The sequence below is a fragment of the Babylonia areolata genome, chromosome 32, assembly GCF_041734735.1.
Source record: "Babylonia areolata isolate BAREFJ2019XMU chromosome 32, ASM4173473v1, whole genome shotgun sequence".
Classification (NCBI taxonomy): domain Eukaryota; kingdom Metazoa; phylum Mollusca; class Gastropoda; order Neogastropoda; family Buccinidae; genus Babylonia; species Babylonia areolata.
In genome coordinates, this window is record NC_134907.1 from 18,101,179 (window position 1) to 18,119,788 (window position 18,610).

The following is an 18,610-nucleotide window of genomic DNA, read 5'->3' on the forward strand; positions in this document are numbered from 1 at the left end:
GAAGCACCAGTGTGTGCGTGTGTGTAATATTTTTTTTTGTTGTATTTTGATGAGAGGCACAACAGAAATAAACTTGTTGTTGTTGATCATCAATATCATCATCATCATACACATCAAGATGGTGCATTCTAGTTGACTGAAGTACTTTACAAAAATAAACGCGCCATTTGTCTTACAAAAACCTGGGCGTACAGAGTGTAGTCTAGCAAAATCGCTGGACTAAATTTGAGCCGTTTTTAGTCTGTGTTTAGACTTGGACTTCATCAAAGTCTTCCACCATGAATACCAACTTTCGATGGATTGTCTTCGACAACACGTTTAGTCCAGACGTTTCTGTTTGTACCCGTCCCATGAATACGACACCTGGCCCCACTCCCTGTAACTGTCCCTGACAGTTAGTAACCCTTTCAGTGCTGAGCCTATTTAATTTTACACTCGGTAACAACTATTTACCTGGAGATCCTGGTCACAGAGGGAAATTTTAAAAAAATCTTGTGTGCAAACTACTGAAATAAAGTATACAAAACCTGTATCTTTCTGAAAGGAAAATGTACACACTATCCAGTTACAACAATTTCATATTTGATGGTTTTGCGGAAGGAAAATTCCTTGAATGATATGAATGGAAATTTGTGTCCAAGGGTACTTCTCTGCACACCAGAAGGGGACAAATATCTATCCTGGTGCACTGCAGAGTTTTGATTTTTTTTTTTTTTTGGTGTGGTTGTTCCATCATCTGCAATTTCAATACTATAGTATTGCTCCCATACCTCCCATTCCCAGCCAGCACCCACACAGTCACAGAGTGTTCGTCTGTTACAGACCCAGTGTCTGCAGTCCACAGGGAACTATCTTTGTTAGGTCAAATCAGATTATCTATCAGCTAAAAAAAAATGGAGCTATTATTTAAAAAAAACAAACCACACACATATATATTATATATAAAAAGAGAGAGACTATTTCATATCCAACAAAAACAGATATACTCAAGTCCATCCTCACAAACTTGAAACTTGATGTCCATAGCTCAGATTGCTCCTGCCTTTGAATCAAACACTACTAATCAACTAACCAACCCACCCATCCACCCAATAACCTACCCCAAAACTGAAAACACTATGAACACAAACACCCACAATACATTCAACAAAACAAAAAGCATGAACACACAAAGGAGATTCAATAAAGCTGCACATGAAAAACACAAACCAGACCAAAAAAAGTCCAAAACCTCTAACATTTGATTCTTGCTGAACAATCCCTTCGTTTACCTGAACACAGAACGACTGAAGACGAAGGTGAGGGCAAGGTGGGAAGACAGCACCATTCAACACACACATGGCAACCTCCTGTCATGTATTTTTTCTTCTTCTTTTTCTTTTTTGACTCACTTGTGTGTCTGTGGTAAACTTTAACACTGACATTTTCTCTGCAAATATTTTGTCAGTTGACACCAAATTTGGCATAAAAATAGGAAAAATTCAGTTCTTTCCAGTCATCTTGTTTAAAGCAATATTGCACCTCTGGGACGGGCACAAAAAAAAAAAGAAGCTTAATTATATGCAAACTGCATTTACTGTTATATTTTTTGTATTCTGTAAACTTGGCACTTTGACCTTTTATTCTGACACAACAACAAGAGGAGTCATTATTATAATTTTTTGTTCAAATAGGAACTTTTGCTAAGCATGGAATTTTTATTTTGCAAACGTTTTGGTGCAGATAGTAAAAAAAAAGGGAAATTACTCTAATTAATGCTAGGGGACTTAATTTATCACAAGTGAGTCTTGAAGGCCTTGCCTCTTGTTTTTTTTTTTTTTTTTACAGAGAAACCTCTCCGTGATGCCTGTACTGCTTTGTTCTGTTGAGATGTGTTGTACTGTTAAAAATCTGGGTCCACATTTGTGGCTTGAACCTGTGGACACTGGGTTCCTAACCTGGCGGTTTTCCACCAGGCATAGTTTTCACTGTTACAGGTGTCCAGGATAGTGCTGACAGTACCACCTGGCTACCTCTGACACCAGCTGTTGTCCTACTGAAACACTCCACCTTCACACAGTTCAGTACCATAAAGACGGTTCAAAGTGGAATGTGTGGTCAATCAGTTCAGAGGGAAAAGGTACTAAATACCTAGTTTACATTCAACATTGCAAGACAGATAAATCCAGTTGAAGTTTACACTGTGTGTGTCTCCGCCAGCATAACATTTTTTTTTTTTTTAATCAAGTATACATCATCAAAACCTGCACTGTAAAGACTTCAACACTAAACATAAACTCCAATAATTCCAAAGTATATTTAAAAAAAAAAAAAAAAATCTACAAGCACCTGTAAGGAAACTTATAACCTTACTTTTCCAACATAGTCTTGTGACTTCATATTTCCACAAGTATTTTTTTTTTCAACTTCACAAATTTCCCTAACAAGTATCCAGCATGGGCTGTTGTTCAAGAGTCAACATGCTCACAATACATAGCGATCAAGCGAACGTCACTTTTGAGATCTACACGGTTTCTCTAGAGATGCTCCCCACACAAAGCAACATGGAGACAGCTTCAGGCTTGCTGCTCACCACCCTCCTCGTCCTTGGTGCTGCTCTCAGCCTCTTTGTCAGCTGCGCCATCATCCTCGGCCTTCTCCTCGCTGGCCGCCGTTGCCTCCGAGGATTCTGGGTCCGCCTGCACCGCTGGAGCGTCGTTGTCGTTGCCACTGGCGCCATCAGGTAAGGGAGCAGATTCCGGTGACTGGGTGGGAGAAGTCGGCAGGGGGGAGGAGGTGGTGGTGGTGGTCTCTGCTTCTGAAAATGTGAACAAAGATACAGTGATGGCAGAGAAGCAGCAATTCACAGACACAATCAGACTGTCGGAACAATACACTGACAGCAGACAGGCACCAATTCATTGACACAGACTGTCATATATATATACTTCACATATATATACACTTCACAGGACCAGTTAATAAAAAGCAGATATATTTGCAGAAAAAGTTTCAAAAAAAACAACAAAAAACCACCACCAAAAAACCCTTAAATCCTTGAACCAACACTACAGAGTGAAAATCCTGCAAGAGAGCTTCAGTCACATGTTGGGCCCAGAAATCTGGACAATCATGACTGGAAGGAATGCCTGCCTTTGTGTGTAGAAATACAAATTTGGTCGGAATGTGCAGCATTACAGTGACATTCTAAAGGTAGTCTGGAACCCCTAGAATTATGGTAAAAGACACTGGAACCCCTAGAATTATGATTAAAATACTCTGGAACCCTTAGAATTATGGTGAAAGACTCAGGAACCCCTAGAATTATGATTAAAAGACTCTGGAACCCCTAGAATTATGATTAAGACTCCAGATCCCCTAGAATTATGGTGAAAGACTCTGGAACCCCTAGAATTGTGATTAAAAGACTCCAGAACCCATAGAATTATGGTAAAATACTCTGGAACCCCTAGAATTGATTAAAATACTCTGGAACTAGAATTATTGTAAAATACTTTGGAACCCCTAGAATTACTGTAAAAGACTCAGGAACCCCTAGAATTATGATTAAAATACTCTGGAACCCCAAGAATTATGATTAAAAGACTCTGGAACCCCCAGAATTATGATTAAAAGACTCTGGAACCCCTAGAATTATGGTAAAATACTCTGGAACCCCTAGAATTATGAGTAAAAGACTCTGGAACCCCTAGAATTATGGTAAAATACTCTGGAACCCCTAAAATTATTGTAAAGACTCTGGAACCCCTAGAATTATGGTAAAATACTCTGGAAACCCTAGAATTATTATAAAAGACTCTGGGACCCTTAGAATTATTGTAAAAGACTCTGGAACCCCTAGAATTATTGTAAAAGACTCTGGGACCCTTAGAATTATTGTAAAAGACTCTGGAACCCCTAGAAGTATTGTAAAAGACTTGCTGGGACCCACACTACCAGCCTGTAACAATCTCCGTTATGCATCACCTACCCCCCACCCCCACTTTATTTCTTAACTTTTTGTGGGAAAAATATTTTTCCAACTAATTTATTTTTCATGACCCAAACCCTCTTTTTTTTTTCAATCCATGGTACAACTTTTTATGTAGTGTAAGTAAATCACTATTGTTTTACTCCTCAAAGAAACAGGAAATCTCAGCATGCTGTCTGCCATCATGGCACAGTAGTGCTGCACAAACTGCCTGTCTCACTGATTGCCAGTTCACTTTAAAAAGTCTCTCAAAGCACACCTCTTACGTTTTGCTGAACATCCTGCTGATACACTTCTGTAAGTTCTTCTGGCTCTCTGTGTGTGTGTGTGTGTGTGTGCAAAAGTGTTTGGTATGTCATACAAGAATGCATATATATATATATACTTAACTTTTATTGTAAAATGCCACAAGCGGTCTTAGAAGTCAGTGTCACTCAGTCAGTCTACAGAATTATCAATATCACTATTATTGTTATTGATATTATTATAGAATAGAACAGAATATGTCTTTATTACCAAGTGTACCAGGGTCACAAGGAATACTGGGGGGGGGATAGTACATAACAAGATACGAACATAAATCGAAAATCATACACTATTATTACTATTAATATTCTAGTACAATCAGTATTCTCTATAGCACTTTATTCTAGTACAATCAGTATTCTCTATAGCACTTTATTCTAGTACAATCAGTATTCTCTATAGCACTTTACTATAACAGTGCTCAATAACACATTCCACTCATTTTCTGTTCCTTCATTCACCCAAACCAGCCGTCATCTCACCAGGGGGAGGAGTGGTGGTAGCGGTGTCTGACGGAGTCTCCTCTTCCTTTGGCGGTGTCACAGCTGCAGGAACTGACGGTGCTGCTGGTTCGGTTCCCGTGGCGTCACATTCTGATGCGGCGGTGGTGGTGGTGGGTGTGGGAGGTTGGGCAGGGGAGGAGGAGGGCTGGTCACTGGCAGCGTGGCCGTCAGCAGGAGGGGGTGTGGGAGTGGGTGTGGGGTCTGTGGGTGCTGCTGGCGTGGCCGAGTCCTGTGGGAAGAGGTCTGATTCGTTTGTTCAGCTGTTTGTCACAATGATCATTGTGTCGGTCTTTCTTCGTCACTTCTTCTGTTTCTGTGCTGGCTGGTTGGTTTAGCCCTATTTGTTCTGTACTGTATCGTATTGCATCACAGTGTGTGTGTGTGTGTGTGTGAAGGTGTGTGTGTTTGCTGTTGACTGTTTCTTGTTTTTGTCTCTGTGTGTGTGAAGTGTGTGTGTGGTACTGTGAACACACAGCCTAAGCGTGGAAATGTTATGTGCCTGATATGAATCAAGTTTGTTCATTGTATTGCATTGCATTATATCGCATCATACTGCAAAACTCAAAAACCCAAGTCACGAGCACAAAAAAACCCCACACATTCAGCTGTGATATCTATAATTCTGTGAGCACACATCCCACCAACAAAGCCCGAGTACAAAGCAATGCTACTGTGATAGCTTGAACTCTAGCAACAGTGAGTCAGAGCAATACAAACACAAAGCAGTTCACTTTGTGAGACTATCCTTAACCCTGCGTGGGTTAGAGCAATACAAACACAAAGCAGTTCACTTTGTGAGACTATCCTTAACCCTGCGTGGGTTAGAGCAATATCAACAGAATGCAGCCCAGTTTAGGGTACCTTGAACTCAACAAGTCTGATGAAAAGTGGAGGCAAAGACAGATGACTGTTCAACCACACCAAAGCATGGACAACAACCCCTGCTCTTCAACATGAAACAAAAGCACGCATGCACTTTCCAGCCACTGCCACTAACATTACTGATCAGCATCAACACAGGTCGATAACAGGTACTGACTTTTCCCTTCCCCTGTAACTTGTGCTTTAACTCACTCAGTACGGCCAGTCCTCTCTTCTCCTCTACACAGACCCCTCGGATGTCCAGTGGGTGTCTCAATGACCCAACCTTTAGCTTCCGTTGTCAAAACTGTGGTATTCTTTGTCAAAATTCACCTCTTCAGTATAAGAGCATTCCGCTTGCAATATTTTGATGATGGTAATTGGGATGAAACGCTGTTAACGTTGTCTCTTTTGCCGTTCGTATGGAGAGAGTTAAAAAGGTTCTGGTTAAAGGTCACTTTGCCTTTAACAGCCTTAAGCCGAGTGATTTAATCGTTGGAATCACGGTGGTGGCACCTGGTGGGTAAAGGGTGGAGATTTTTCTTATCTCCCAGAGCAGACCTGCTAGTGCCTGAACCTCCTTTATGTGTATACACACGCAGAAGATCAAACACGCATGTTAAAGATCCTGTAACCCATGTCAGTGTTCGGTGGGTTATGGAGACACAAAAATACCCAGCATGCATGAACCACAACAGAGTCGTCGGCAAGTCGATGCTGGTCGTGTAACAGAAAGAAGAAGAAAGGACAGTGAATTCATATCCACTGTGTCTAGGGCTTGTCATGGGAAGGAGGTTTGACCTCCCTGACCATTCACACCTGGGTGCAGTGAGGAAAACTGGAGCACAGTGCCTTTCCCAAGGACACAGCGCCATGCCACAACAGAGGCCTGAAACCCTGATCACTGGCGAACATCGGATCAGAAGTCTAATGCCTGAATCAATCTGCTACAGTGCCCCCACACCTCCCAAACAAGAGATGCTACTGACAAATAAACCCCCACTCTCTCTCCCCTCCCCTATTAACTTGTGTGCCCGTGTCTCAACTCAAAGAGCAAGCCAGAAACATAGTAATGGAACCACTGTTCTGTGAGTATTTCTTTACCCCTACCAGGCACAAGTGACATTGACACAGATCATAATTCAGCACAGTTCGAAAGCTGCCAGTACTGGAAGCCCATTCCTCAAGCGGTTAGAAGATATTCAAACAGAACACTTTTAACAATGGTCAGAATAACGATGGGTTTTTTGGTTTTGTTTTACTCCTTGTTTTTACTCCATGAGCCAGAGTTAGGAACCATCCAATCATGGCACAATCATTCACTGCAAGATGACTTTTACATGAGTTAGAGTGATGCAATCATGACACAATCATTCACTGTAAGATGACTTCTACATGAGTTAGAGTGAAGCAATCATAATGCAATCATTCACTGTTAGGATAACGTTTACAAGAGTTAGAGCGATACAGTCAAGACACAATCAGTCACTGTAAGATGACTTCTACATGAGTAAGAGCAATACAATCATGACACAATCATTCACTGTAGGAATTAATTTTTCAAGAGTTAGAGCAAAGCAATCATGAAGCAATTGTTTGCTGTAAAGATGACTTCTGTAAGAGTTTGAGCAAAGCAATCATGAAACAATCATTTGATGTTAGTGTGTTAGGATGTCTTCTGTATGAGATTGAGCGAAGCAATTATGACGCAATCTGAATCGTTTGCTGTAAGGATGTCATCTAAAAAAGTTAGAGCAAAGCAATCATGATGCATCGTTTTCTGTAAGGATGACTTCTGCAAGAGTTAGAGCAAAGCAATCATGATGCATCATTTGCTGTAAGGATGACTTCTGCAAGAGTTAGAGCAAAGCAATCAAGATGCATCATTTGCCATAAGGATGACTTCTGCAAGAGTTAGAGCAAAGCAATCATGATGCATCATTTGCCGTAATGATGACTTCTGCAAGAGTTAGAGCAAAGCAATCATGATGCATCATTTGCCGTAAGGATGACTTCTGCAAGAGTTAGAGCAAAGCAATCAAGACGCAATCATTCGCTGTCAGGATTGCTTTTACAAGAGTCAAAGCGAAGCAATAATGACGCAATCGTCCGCTGTCAGGAAGTCCTCTACAAAGAAAGCCAGATTCATCCAGTGGCAAGCGTGACAGGGTACAAACCGATTCCTTCGCCTCAGAAGTGTCCATGGCTTCTGGGGGGTTGTTTTCCGCGGCATTCTGCTCCGTCTCTTCCTGCTCCAGAGGTTTTTCTTCCTGCTCCTGTTCACCAGGGGCAGGTTCTTCACTCTGAGGGGGCTGAACAAAACACCGATGACTGTCACTTCAGCTACACCCCCTGTGGAGTGTGTATGGATGGATCTGTCCCAACGCAGTGACACCCCCTCGATGAAATGAAACTGAAGCCATCTGTCGGCTTCACAGACAACAGCGCCCCCTGTGGTCGTGGCCGTGGATTACAGAGCCGCTGAAGGTTTCACTTTGATACTGGGGTTACGACTGTGTTCTCTCCCCTCCATTGAATCCATGGCAGTGGTCACAAAGCCAACTATCAGTGGAACATTATCCCATACAGCAGTGACGTCTCTCCCAAAAGGGAACAGTTGAACCAATGTGTGTAAACTATACCAATTGGAACATATCCCATACAGCAGTGACGTCTCTCCCAAAAGGGAACACTTGAACCAATGTGTGTAAACTATACCAATTGGAACATATCCCATACAGCAGTGGCATCTCTCCCAAATGGGAACAGTTGAACCAATGTGTGTAAACTATACCAATTGGAACATATCCCATACAGCAGTGACGTCTCTCCCAAATGGGAACACTTGAACCAATGTGTGTACACTTTACCAATGTCTCCATAGAACATCAAATATATATGATTACAGTCAAACTGAACAATGACGTCCTGAACCAAAGTGTACCTGTATACCCACAGACCGACAGTTTACAATCAGCTGAAAGGTGAGGTACGAAGATTTATCAAAACCAAAGTGAGTACCTGTGCATCCATGGAACAACATAAAATACATTTTTAAACAGAATTCAGACAGGTTTTCAATCACAATATTTCAAAAGTTTTGAAAAATTTTTAAAACACCTAAGGTAAAAAAAAAATCTTAACCATTGCGTCAGGAACCAGGAAAAGTGCAGTGTTTTGAGTGATGGCTTATGTCCCTTGCATGAAGTATTATCTGCTGTATCATTGAGAAAAGTGATCACGGTTGGAAACGAACATTTTGGTATCAGGGTTTTCTTTGTCTGTGCTGTTTTCATCACTGCCGTTCTTATGAATTCAAATTCATGTGCAACATTTCACTGCTGTGCCTTATCACTGACAGAAACAATGTACAATGTTTCGTTTCAGTAATACAGACACCAAAAAATGAAAATCCATCAGGCATGTGATCCCACGGCAGCATTTGGTTAGGCACTGAACTGAAGGTCTAGCGTTCAACAGTGACCGAGGTTCGAGGCCCCTGTTTCAGCATGGTGCTGTGTCCTTGGGAAAGGCACTGTGCTTCAATTTTCCTCACTCCACCCTGGTACAAATGGGTTCATGACTTTGTGAGGGGAAAGTCAGAACGGCGGAAGGAGAGGACTGGGCCCCGCCTTCCTGTGCCAAGCCCTGGACACAGTGGACATGAATTCACTGCTCCGATGGTCGTAAAAGGCTACGGGATTGTATGATAGTCAGTCTTGTCCAACTATGACCATCAGGACAGCAGAGGAGGCAACTGCTGTGCCGAGTATCTGGGCTAGAATTTGATCATAGTGGAGGAGTGTACTGCCCAAGTTAATCCCCACTCTCTTGGCCAAGAGGGTTTTAGGACAGTCAGCGCTGGGATGGTTTCCAAAGGCTAACTAGCCCCCAAGGCTGTAGCGCTGAGCCAGTACGATCTTGCCTCCTAGTTTGAGAGTCATAGTCCTTCACAAAAGACTAAGCTGTAAATGACTTCCCACTGCAATGGAGAAACCACTGATCATACAGCTCTAACTCTGCTGCTGGCCCAATTGAAAGCTTATGTCAATCTGTGATATAAACTGAACGCTGGCTATGGACTGTGTTGTTGTCGAAACAGATTATAACAGGTCTTTGTATAAAATTCATACTACCCTCCCCGGTGAGTGTGCATCGCCACAGTGCAACGCAACACTGTTTGGCACAGTGAATATGAATTCATTGCCCCATGTGGCTGTAAAATGCGATGGGACCCTTAACCTATAACATGTAAAACCTGTACAAACCCTGTTTAAGTCAAACTGCACCACATGTGTAAGGCGCAAAAAAAAAGGAAAGAACTACAGTCATCAGCATACCTGTGTCTCCTGTTCTTCCTCCACTTCCATGGACTCCGGGGCAGGGGGAGGGGCAGAGGGTGGGGGTGTGGCTTCACTGGTTTCCACAGCGTCTGTTGCTGCTGTCTGTTGGGCTGCTGCCTCATCTGGCCACAGACAGAAAGAATGAACAGTGTGTGTGTGTGTGTGTGTATGTGATAAATGTGTGTGTATGTGATAAGTGTGTGTGTGCGTGTGTGATTGATATGTGTGTGATGTGTGTGTGTAATATGTGTGTGATATGTGTGTGTGTGATAAGTGTGTGTGTGTGTGTGTATCCTTGCATACATGTGTGTGTTTACACAAGACAGTAATAAACCAAAGTCCCTTTCACACAGGATGATAACCAACCAAAGTCCATTTCAAACAAAACAAGCTGATACGAATCCCTTTCATACAAGACAAGACCTAACTCAAAATCCCTTTCACACAAGAGACAAAACCCAACCAAAATCCCTTTCACACTAGAGATAAGACCAATTTTTCACATAAGTATTATCTTTATTTATTCTCTTTTTTTTTTCCTTAAAAAAAGACGACAAATGATTGTGATTACTCAGCACCCATTGCTGCCAACCTTCCAGACCCAAAATTAGGAATCCTGTCTGGGAGTGGGTTCAGAAGGGGGGGGGGGGGGGCGTGGCGTGAATCAATAAATGAAAACTGTTCCTTATACTGTGAAGTAAAGCACTGATAAACCCTTTTTTTTGATGATTTGGTGCCCGTGTCCCATCCACTTTGACTGCTCTACACCATGTTTGTAAAGCAACATTGGTGCCTTGCGTGTGAGCAGTAACTGTTTTCCAGTTGAAAAACATGGATCGGTGTACGAACCAGCGAGAGGGTTCAGTTTCTCATGTTTTGTGTGTGTGTGTGTGGGGGTGGGGGTTGGGGGGGGAGTGGGGGTTCGGAGGGGGGAGGGGGATCAGGGGGGTGGGGGGTGGTGGTTGTTTATTGTTGAAATTTCAGAATTCAGAAAAATATGCATAAAATCGTAATTTGGGCATCAATGCTAAAATGTGGAAAAATTCCTAAAAATTTGGAACGGTTGGCAGTTATGAACACCTTGTACATGTGAATTGAATAAAAACGTTTTTAAAAAAAAAAAAAAAAATTTTTCACACAAGAGATGCGCTACGACCCTTGACCCTCTCGCATGCAGACCTGAACCACGGACCTGTTTTCTCACCCCCCTCCGCCTTCTTCTCGCCCTCGGTGGCCGCCTGTCGTCGTCGCTCCTCCTCCTGCTGCTGCATCATGTGTAGGTGGCGCTGCTTCAGCTCCTCACGCGCCCGTTGCACCATGCCGCCGAACATGTCGTCCGTGATCTGTGGCTTGCTGTCACACAGCTGTCACACACACATAACGCATTGCTGTCACACACACACATAACACATTGCTGTCACACACACACACACATAACACACTGCTGTCACACACACACACACATAACGCATTGCTGTCACACACACACACACACAACACACTGCTGTCACACACACACACGTAACGCATTGCTGTCACACACACATAACGCATTGCTGTCACACACACACACATAACGCATTGCTGTCACACATATAACGCATTGCTGTCACACACCCACAGAATGCATTGCTGTCACACACACACAGAATGCATTGCTGTCACACACACAGAACACTTTGCTGTCATTCTCTTTCCAGGCCCCGTCCTTGTGGAATAAGCTCCCTCTTTCCCTCCACAGTTCGGTTTCTCTGTCATCCTTCAAATCTTCTCTTAAAACTACTCTTTTCACATCCTGATTGGCATCTCTATTTCATTCCTCTCCAGTATGTGTGTCCCTTCTGCGTGTGTGTGTCTGTTGCGTGCGTGATAAAAGAATGGCAAAATCGTGGTGGAAGTGGTGACTGTCCCTTGATGCCTGTGCTGTTTCGTCCCAGTATACTTGTCCTATAGGTTTGTTTTTTTTGTAAGCGCTTGAGGCTTTGGTAAGATTAAGCCCCATAAATGCCCATTATTATTATTATTGATTATTCTGACACCTATTAGAAGATGAGTAACTATTAGTCATCATCATTATTGTTATCAAATATTACACCATGAAACGAAACATAAAACGAGGCCAGAAGCATGAAATATTAAGCCCTTGACTACTGCTGACAAGAACACACGTCAGTGAAGGGCTGTAGTCTCACTCAGACAACACACACAGCTCACAGACCACTGACCTTCTTCAGGTCCACGTTGAAGGTGTCGCTGGATTCCACAAACTTGCGTTTCTTGGCTTCGTGCCTCTCCTCAATCTGGTGCAGCTCTGCCTCCAGCTTTTTCTGGCACACACATCATCAACATCAAAATCATCATCAACTTCATTATCTGTTCACCACCATCATCATCATCATCATCATCATCATCATCAGCATCATTATCTGTTCACCATCATCATCAACATCATTATCATCATCTGCTCTGCCTCAAGCTTTTTCTGATACACACATCATCGGCATCACTATCAACATCATCAACAACATCATTATCATCATCATCATCATCAATAACATCATTATCATCAACAACATTATCATCATAGCTCTGCCTCCAGCTTTTTCTGACACACACCATCATCATCATCAAGAAGAAGAAAAGGAAGAAGATGAAGTTGAAGGTAAAGAAGGAGAAAAAGAAGAAAAGGAAGAAGACGATGAAGTTGAAGGTAAAGAAGGAGAAAAAGAAGAAAAGGAAGAAGATGATGAACAGGATGAAGAAGCAGAGGAAGAAGACAAAGAAGCAGAAGAAGAAGCAGAAGAAGAAAAAGGAAAAGAACAAGAAGAAGGAGAACAAGAAGGACAGGCAGAAGAAGAAGAGAAGAAGCAGAAGAAGAAGAAGAACGAAGAAAAAGGAGAAGAAGAAAAAGAAGAATAAGCAGAAGAAGAAAAAGGAAAAGAACAAGAAGGAGGAGAACAAGAAGAAGAAGCAGAAGAAGAAGAAGAAAAAGAAAAAGAAGAAAGAAAAAAAAGAAGAAGAAAAAGGAAAAGAAAAAGAAGAAGGAGAAGAAGAAGAAGAAGCAGAAGAAGAAGAAAAAGTCAAAGAAGCAGAAGAAGAAAAAGAAGAAGAAAGAAAAAAAGGAGAGGAAGAAAAAGAAGAAGCAGAAGAAGAAGAAAGAAGAAGAAGAAAAAGGAAAAAAACAAGGAGAACAAGAAGAACATGCAGAAGAAGAAGAAAAAGAAGAAGAAGACAAAGAAGCAGAAGAAGAAGAAGAAGCAGAAGAAGAAGAAGAAGCAGAAGAAGAAGCAGAAGCATAAGAAGAAGAAGAAGAAGACAAAGAAGCCAAAGAAGAAGAAGCAGAAGAAGAAGAAGCAGAAGAAGAAGAAAAAGAAGACAAAGAAGACGACAAAGAAGTAGAAGAAGAAAAAACAGACGGAGGAGGAAAAGCAGAAGACGACTGTTTACCTGGTGCATGGTGAGGGACTGCACCTGACGTTTCAGCACACTCATTCGACCCGTGGTGACCACAGAGCGCACGTCCGGCACCACGCTGTCGCTGAAGATCTCGTTGATCAGCCGGTGGTTGCGAACATAGCGTGCGTGCGCCACGTGCTTCACCGAGAATCCGTCGTCTGGGTCTGTGCCAGCAAAGAGAATGGATTTTTGGGTGAAGAGACCCACCCGACAATAGATTTATACTGTGTGTTTTTTTTTTTTGGTTTTTTTTTAGGTGAAAAGACCCCACCATATTGGTTTTTTTTGTTTAAGAGACTCCACTGTTTTGTTTCTTAGTAAGGTTAAGAGACTTCACCATTTTGTTTTTTGTTTAGGTTAAGAGACCCGGTCATTTTGTTTGTTTAAAGACCCCACCATTTTTTCTTCTTTTTTTAAGAGTCCCCACCATATCATTTTTCTTGGTTAAGAGTCCTCACCATATCATTTTTCTTGGTTAAGAGACCCCACTATATTCTGTTTTTAGGTGAAGAGACCCCACCATATTGTGTTTTTAGGTGAAGAGACCCCACCATATTCTGTTTTTAGGTGATGAGACCCACCCATGATTTTTCAGGTTAAGAGACCCCGCAACATTTTTGTTTTAGAGACTCCACAATATTTTTTTTTAGGTTAAAAATCACTGCTACTTTTTTTCTTCTTTTTTTTTTAAAGATAGGAGACCCCACTTTTTGTGTGTGTGTGTGTGTGTGTGTGTGTGTGTGTGTGTGTGTTTGTTTTGTTTTTTATGTTAAGAGACCCCACAGGAACTTTGGGGAGGTACAGTTGGAATGCTTTGGTCTGTGGCTGTTTCGTTTTAAACAAAAGTTGCTCAGTTCTCCAGTGGCAACATTTCCGCCTTGGAAGCCACAGAATCAAAGTGCACAGGATTGAATCCCACAACTTGGCAGTATTTTTCGCCCTCCTCTACTACACCTTGAGTGGTGGTCACTATGCTAGTCATTTAGATGAGACAATAAACCAAGATCCCATGTGCAGCATGCACTTGGCACATGTAAAACAACCCACAGCAACAAAAGGAGGAACTGGTTGTGAAAAAAGAGTACTACAATATCATAAGAGCTGGGCATGAAAGGCTAGATTTTCGGACAATTTTTTTTTCTTTATCGAAAATGAACAAGGATCGTGTGCTACGAAGAAAACTTCTTTCCCTTCTTAGCCTAGAGACCTATACAATCAAGGATTGTATCCTGACAGTATTCTTGCCTTTCTGTGTGTGCTGCAGTGCAGATTTGATCAGAATGCGCAGCGGTAGAGCGACCCTGTGAATGCAGTCTGACACCCCCTAGAATTATGATTAAAAAATCCAGTCCACGGGGCCATCAAGATCTGTAACTCTGTCAGATAGATGACCTCCTCCCCCCTCCCCCGACTCACCTTCATCATCCTCGGCAGGCTGGATGCTGATTCTGGGCATCTCCAGCTTCTGGTTCTACAGCGCGGACAGAAAGAAACACTCCTTTAGAAGCTGAAAGAAAAACTCCCGTAGCGGCTGAGAGAAGCACTCCTTTAGCGGCTGAAAGAAAAACTCCTGTAGCAGTTGAGAGAAACACTCTTTTAGCAGCTGAAAGAAACACTTCTTTAGTGGCTGAAAGAAGCACTCCTTTAGCAGCCCAAAGAAAAACTCCTTTAGCGGCTGAAAGAAAAACTCCTTTAGCAGCTGAAAGAAACACTCTTTTAGCAGCTGAAAGAAAAATTCTTCTAGCAGCTGAAAGAAAAACTCCTGTAGCAGCTGAGAGAAAAACTCCTGTAGCAGCTGTGAGAAAAAAAAAACTCCTTTAGAAAAAAACTCTTTCAGTGGCTGAAAAAACCCCACTCCCTGAGCAACTGAAAGAAACACTCCTTTTATCACCTGAGAGAAACACCCCTTTACCGGCTGACATCGACATCAACCAGTCCATCAGAACTGTGGTATGCTCGAACAAGTAAGGACACATGGGGTTGGGGGGCAAGTGACCAGTCCGCAGTTTTGTGTGCATGACAAACACACACACGTGATGACACAAGCACTGGCCATGCCCCCTGTGTGTCCATCCTGATGATGACAGATTGGTGACAGCTGCTCCATCCGTCGTCCTGCCATCCACTGCAGTGTGCTGCTGTTTTTTTATTTTGGCGCTGCGAGTAGTAACCAGCTACACAAGTTATTATTTCTTTTAGATTTTCTCTTCCTTTCTTAAACCCACTATACTCCATCACCAGACAAGGTCAACGTACCCACCACCAACAACTGTTTGATTTTTCATTATGTTTGTTTTTGTCGCTCTAAACACACACGCACACATACACGCTAATAGGGAATAGTAGAGCGAAAACAAAACATAGAGAAAAGTTGGTTTTCAAGAAGAGGAATGTCTCATATGGAGGATGTGTGTGTAAATATCACCCCCCACACCCCTCCACCCAATACCCCCTCTGGCCCAGTTCTCTTCCTATTCCTACAGAGGCATGCAGAAAAAGCCACAGTGATGACGACAACGAACATGCAAACATCCCACACAGGCATGCATGTCTCCACTCTCTAAAACATGTTGCTTTCACAAAATGACCAACTAAATAAAAACCACAATTTATCTCACATCATAAAAAATCAAAACATGCACACACACACACGCACACACATACAGACACCAAACCATCCATGAACCCAAAATGAAACAAACCAAACATACAGAAATGATGGAATGAAAAAGATAACTCTTACTGATTGCCTGGAAGTGCTGGGAGTTTTGTCCCCTTTCGGTGTGGGTTCATCCTCCTCTATTCCCGACTCCTTTTCTCTTTCTGCTGCAAGCGTTACGCCAACTTAACTGAACTCACATCAATGCCTCTTAAAAAAGAAGAAGAAAAAAAAAAGGCAACTGTATTTTCAATGATCAATAAACACTGATCAATGAATTCAACATCAACATCAGCCAACAACAAACAAAACACAATGAAAGAACATGTTTCAATAAACAATCATTATCAGTGATACAATTCATTCAGATAATTCACTATTTCATGACTACAAATTCCTGATCTCCATATTTTTTTCTGTTCAGCAGACAACTGGTCATACGTAACACATACAATGAATTTGTAATGTAATATGCTCTGCCACAAAGCATCCCCCCCCCTCCCAAACACACACACATACACACAAGTGCTCTCCCTCTCACAAACACATGAACATGCACACACATTCACAGACTTTGTCTCAAAAGCCAGGGCTCGAAATAGCCAATGTTGGACTGTCCGGGACAGTTAAACCTTCCAGCAGACAATTGGAAATGCTCTGTCAGGGGAAGGGTGAGCGAGCAGTCAGCTTCAGTGAACACTGATGGCACTGCCCTCCTCCCCTTGTCACTGAAACCAGGTTGTTGTATGCACTGCACGTGTCAACAAAAATATCACAGACCTCACTTGAATTCTGTGGGAATCCTCTTTTTCCTGTAAAATATACTACTTACATTATGACTTACATTATGAATCATGTCTGCTGACTAGTCATTTCTTTGCCAGTTGTTACTTTCAGTAACTATCTCTTTTGCTAGGGTAGGCAAGTGAAAATTTGGGGAAACATTTTTTTCTTTCTTAAGTCTACTTGTTTCCAGGCCAACAAAAAGTGATCTGGAAATTTCTGGCCCCAAAAACAAACTCTCTCTCAACTCACTGCAGGTTCTGTGAACCAATACTGATTATTTCTGGTCAGCACTGAACTGAAATGGAACTAACAGCAATCATTTGTTGCATTCACAAGATGACAGCCATATTTGCTAGTGGGAAAAAGTCTGAAATAATCTGTACCACCTCAGAAAACAAAGTTGAAGTAATCTACACCAGTGGGGTTTGGTTTGCTCCACAGTACAAAAGACCCAACTGATATCAATAATATGGATCATTAAAAACAAATGCTTAGAAGGTCAACATTTTGTGCATGAAGGTAGTACTGCTCAAGACGAGTCTAATCTTAAAGAGATGTCAACAAATATTACAGGGCTTTTAGCAAAAGTGGACAAATACTGTGTTAAAAGAAAAAGGTTTAAAGGTCCCATAACGTTTCAAGGCCACCAGGGCAGTGAATTGATATATCCACTGTGTCCAGGGTTCGGCAAAGGGAGGCAGGGCACAATCCTCTCCTCCTGACGTTCTAACCTTCCCCAACCAAAGTCAGGTAACCCTTCACACCACGGGGGAGTGAGGGAAATAGGAGTAAAGGCCCTTCCCCACGGACAAAACACCATGCTTCAAACCCTGATCACTGGTGAAAAGTGACTTGTAAGTCCAACGCCCCAACCAACTCTCCGACAGCACCTCCCAGTCACCTTGGCAACAGTTGAGACAGTGGTCCTCCTGGCGGACACACCTTGACCAACCTCACCTTTGCTCTTGGCAGCGATCCAGGCCTGGTAGGCAGGTGAGCTGTGGTACACCTTCATGGCTTCGTTGTACGCCGTCTGACACACACACACACACAGGTCGCTTTTCTGGGCTTGATCATAGAGGGAAAGAGCAGACCAGGGTGTGTGTGTGTGTGTGTGTGTGTGTGTGTGTTGTGGTGTGTGCGTGTACGTGTGTGCATGTGCGTGTGCGTGTATGTGTATGTGTATGTATGTGTGTGTGTGTTGTGTTGTGTGTGTATGTGCATCAATAGTTTGCTGTGTTTCTCGTTTGCTTTGTTTCATTTTGGTTTTAAAAGTGAAAACAGGTCAGAAAGCAGCATGAAGACCATAAAGAGTATTTTTGCTTCTTCTCCTTCTTCTCCCTGGACTCTGTGAACAGTAACTGGGGCTCCACACTGAAGAACTGTTCACCACATTCCTCCAGGTCTGCCAGTTGTGTGTCAAAGCCTGGGTCTCCATGAATGGCATTTATGTCCATTCTGCGATGTTGTCCATCCATTGTTTTTGGGGGTTTTTTTTGGTCTTCCCCCTCCGTCTCTCTCCCTCAACAGTTCCTTGGTGGACTGTTTTTGTAAGGTCATTGGATCTTGTTATGTGGCCATACCAGCATACTTTTGTTAACTGATGTCAGCAGATCTTAATACAGTCCGACATGCTGCTTGATGGTTTGGTGCACTTGCTCACTGGTGATGTGATCAATGTATCTGATGTTCCGTATCTTGCATTAACTCACTCCAGACAAACAGT

The 18,610-nt window shown here is 42.4% G+C and overlaps 1 protein-coding gene across 8 annotated transcripts in view; it reads right to left on the reverse strand.

The window, feature by feature from the left end:
• Window positions 1–24: 24 nt before the first annotated feature.
• The window catches only part of LOC143276720 (uncharacterized), a 46,192-nt gene continuing 27,606 nt past the window's right edge, over window positions 25–18,610 (reverse strand). For 5 of the 8 annotated variants that reach the window (XM_076581372.1, XM_076581379.1, XM_076581378.1 and 2 more), the window contains exons 8-17: window positions 17,842–17,917; window positions 16,183–16,265; window positions 14,856–14,910; window positions 13,431–13,603; window positions 12,209–12,310; window positions 11,176–11,347; window positions 9,981–10,105; window positions 7,818–7,952; window positions 4,759–5,008; window positions 25–2,797 (exon numbers count right to left, since the gene is read on the reverse strand). In XM_076581372.1, the coding sequence (XP_076437487.1) occupies window positions 2,556–2,797; window positions 4,759–5,008; window positions 7,818–7,952; window positions 9,981–10,105; window positions 11,176–11,347; window positions 12,209–12,310; window positions 13,431–13,603; window positions 14,856–14,910; window positions 16,183–16,265; window positions 17,842–17,917 (1,413 nt within the window). In that variant the 3' untranslated portion in view covers window positions 25–2,555. The remainder of the gene's footprint in view (window positions 2,798–4,758; window positions 5,009–7,817; window positions 7,953–9,980; window positions 10,106–11,175; window positions 11,348–12,208; window positions 12,311–13,430; window positions 13,604–14,855; window positions 14,911–16,182; window positions 16,266–17,841; window positions 17,918–18,610) is intronic. The other 3 variants (XM_076581375.1, XM_076581376.1, XM_076581380.1) reach the window with 3 other exon arrangements.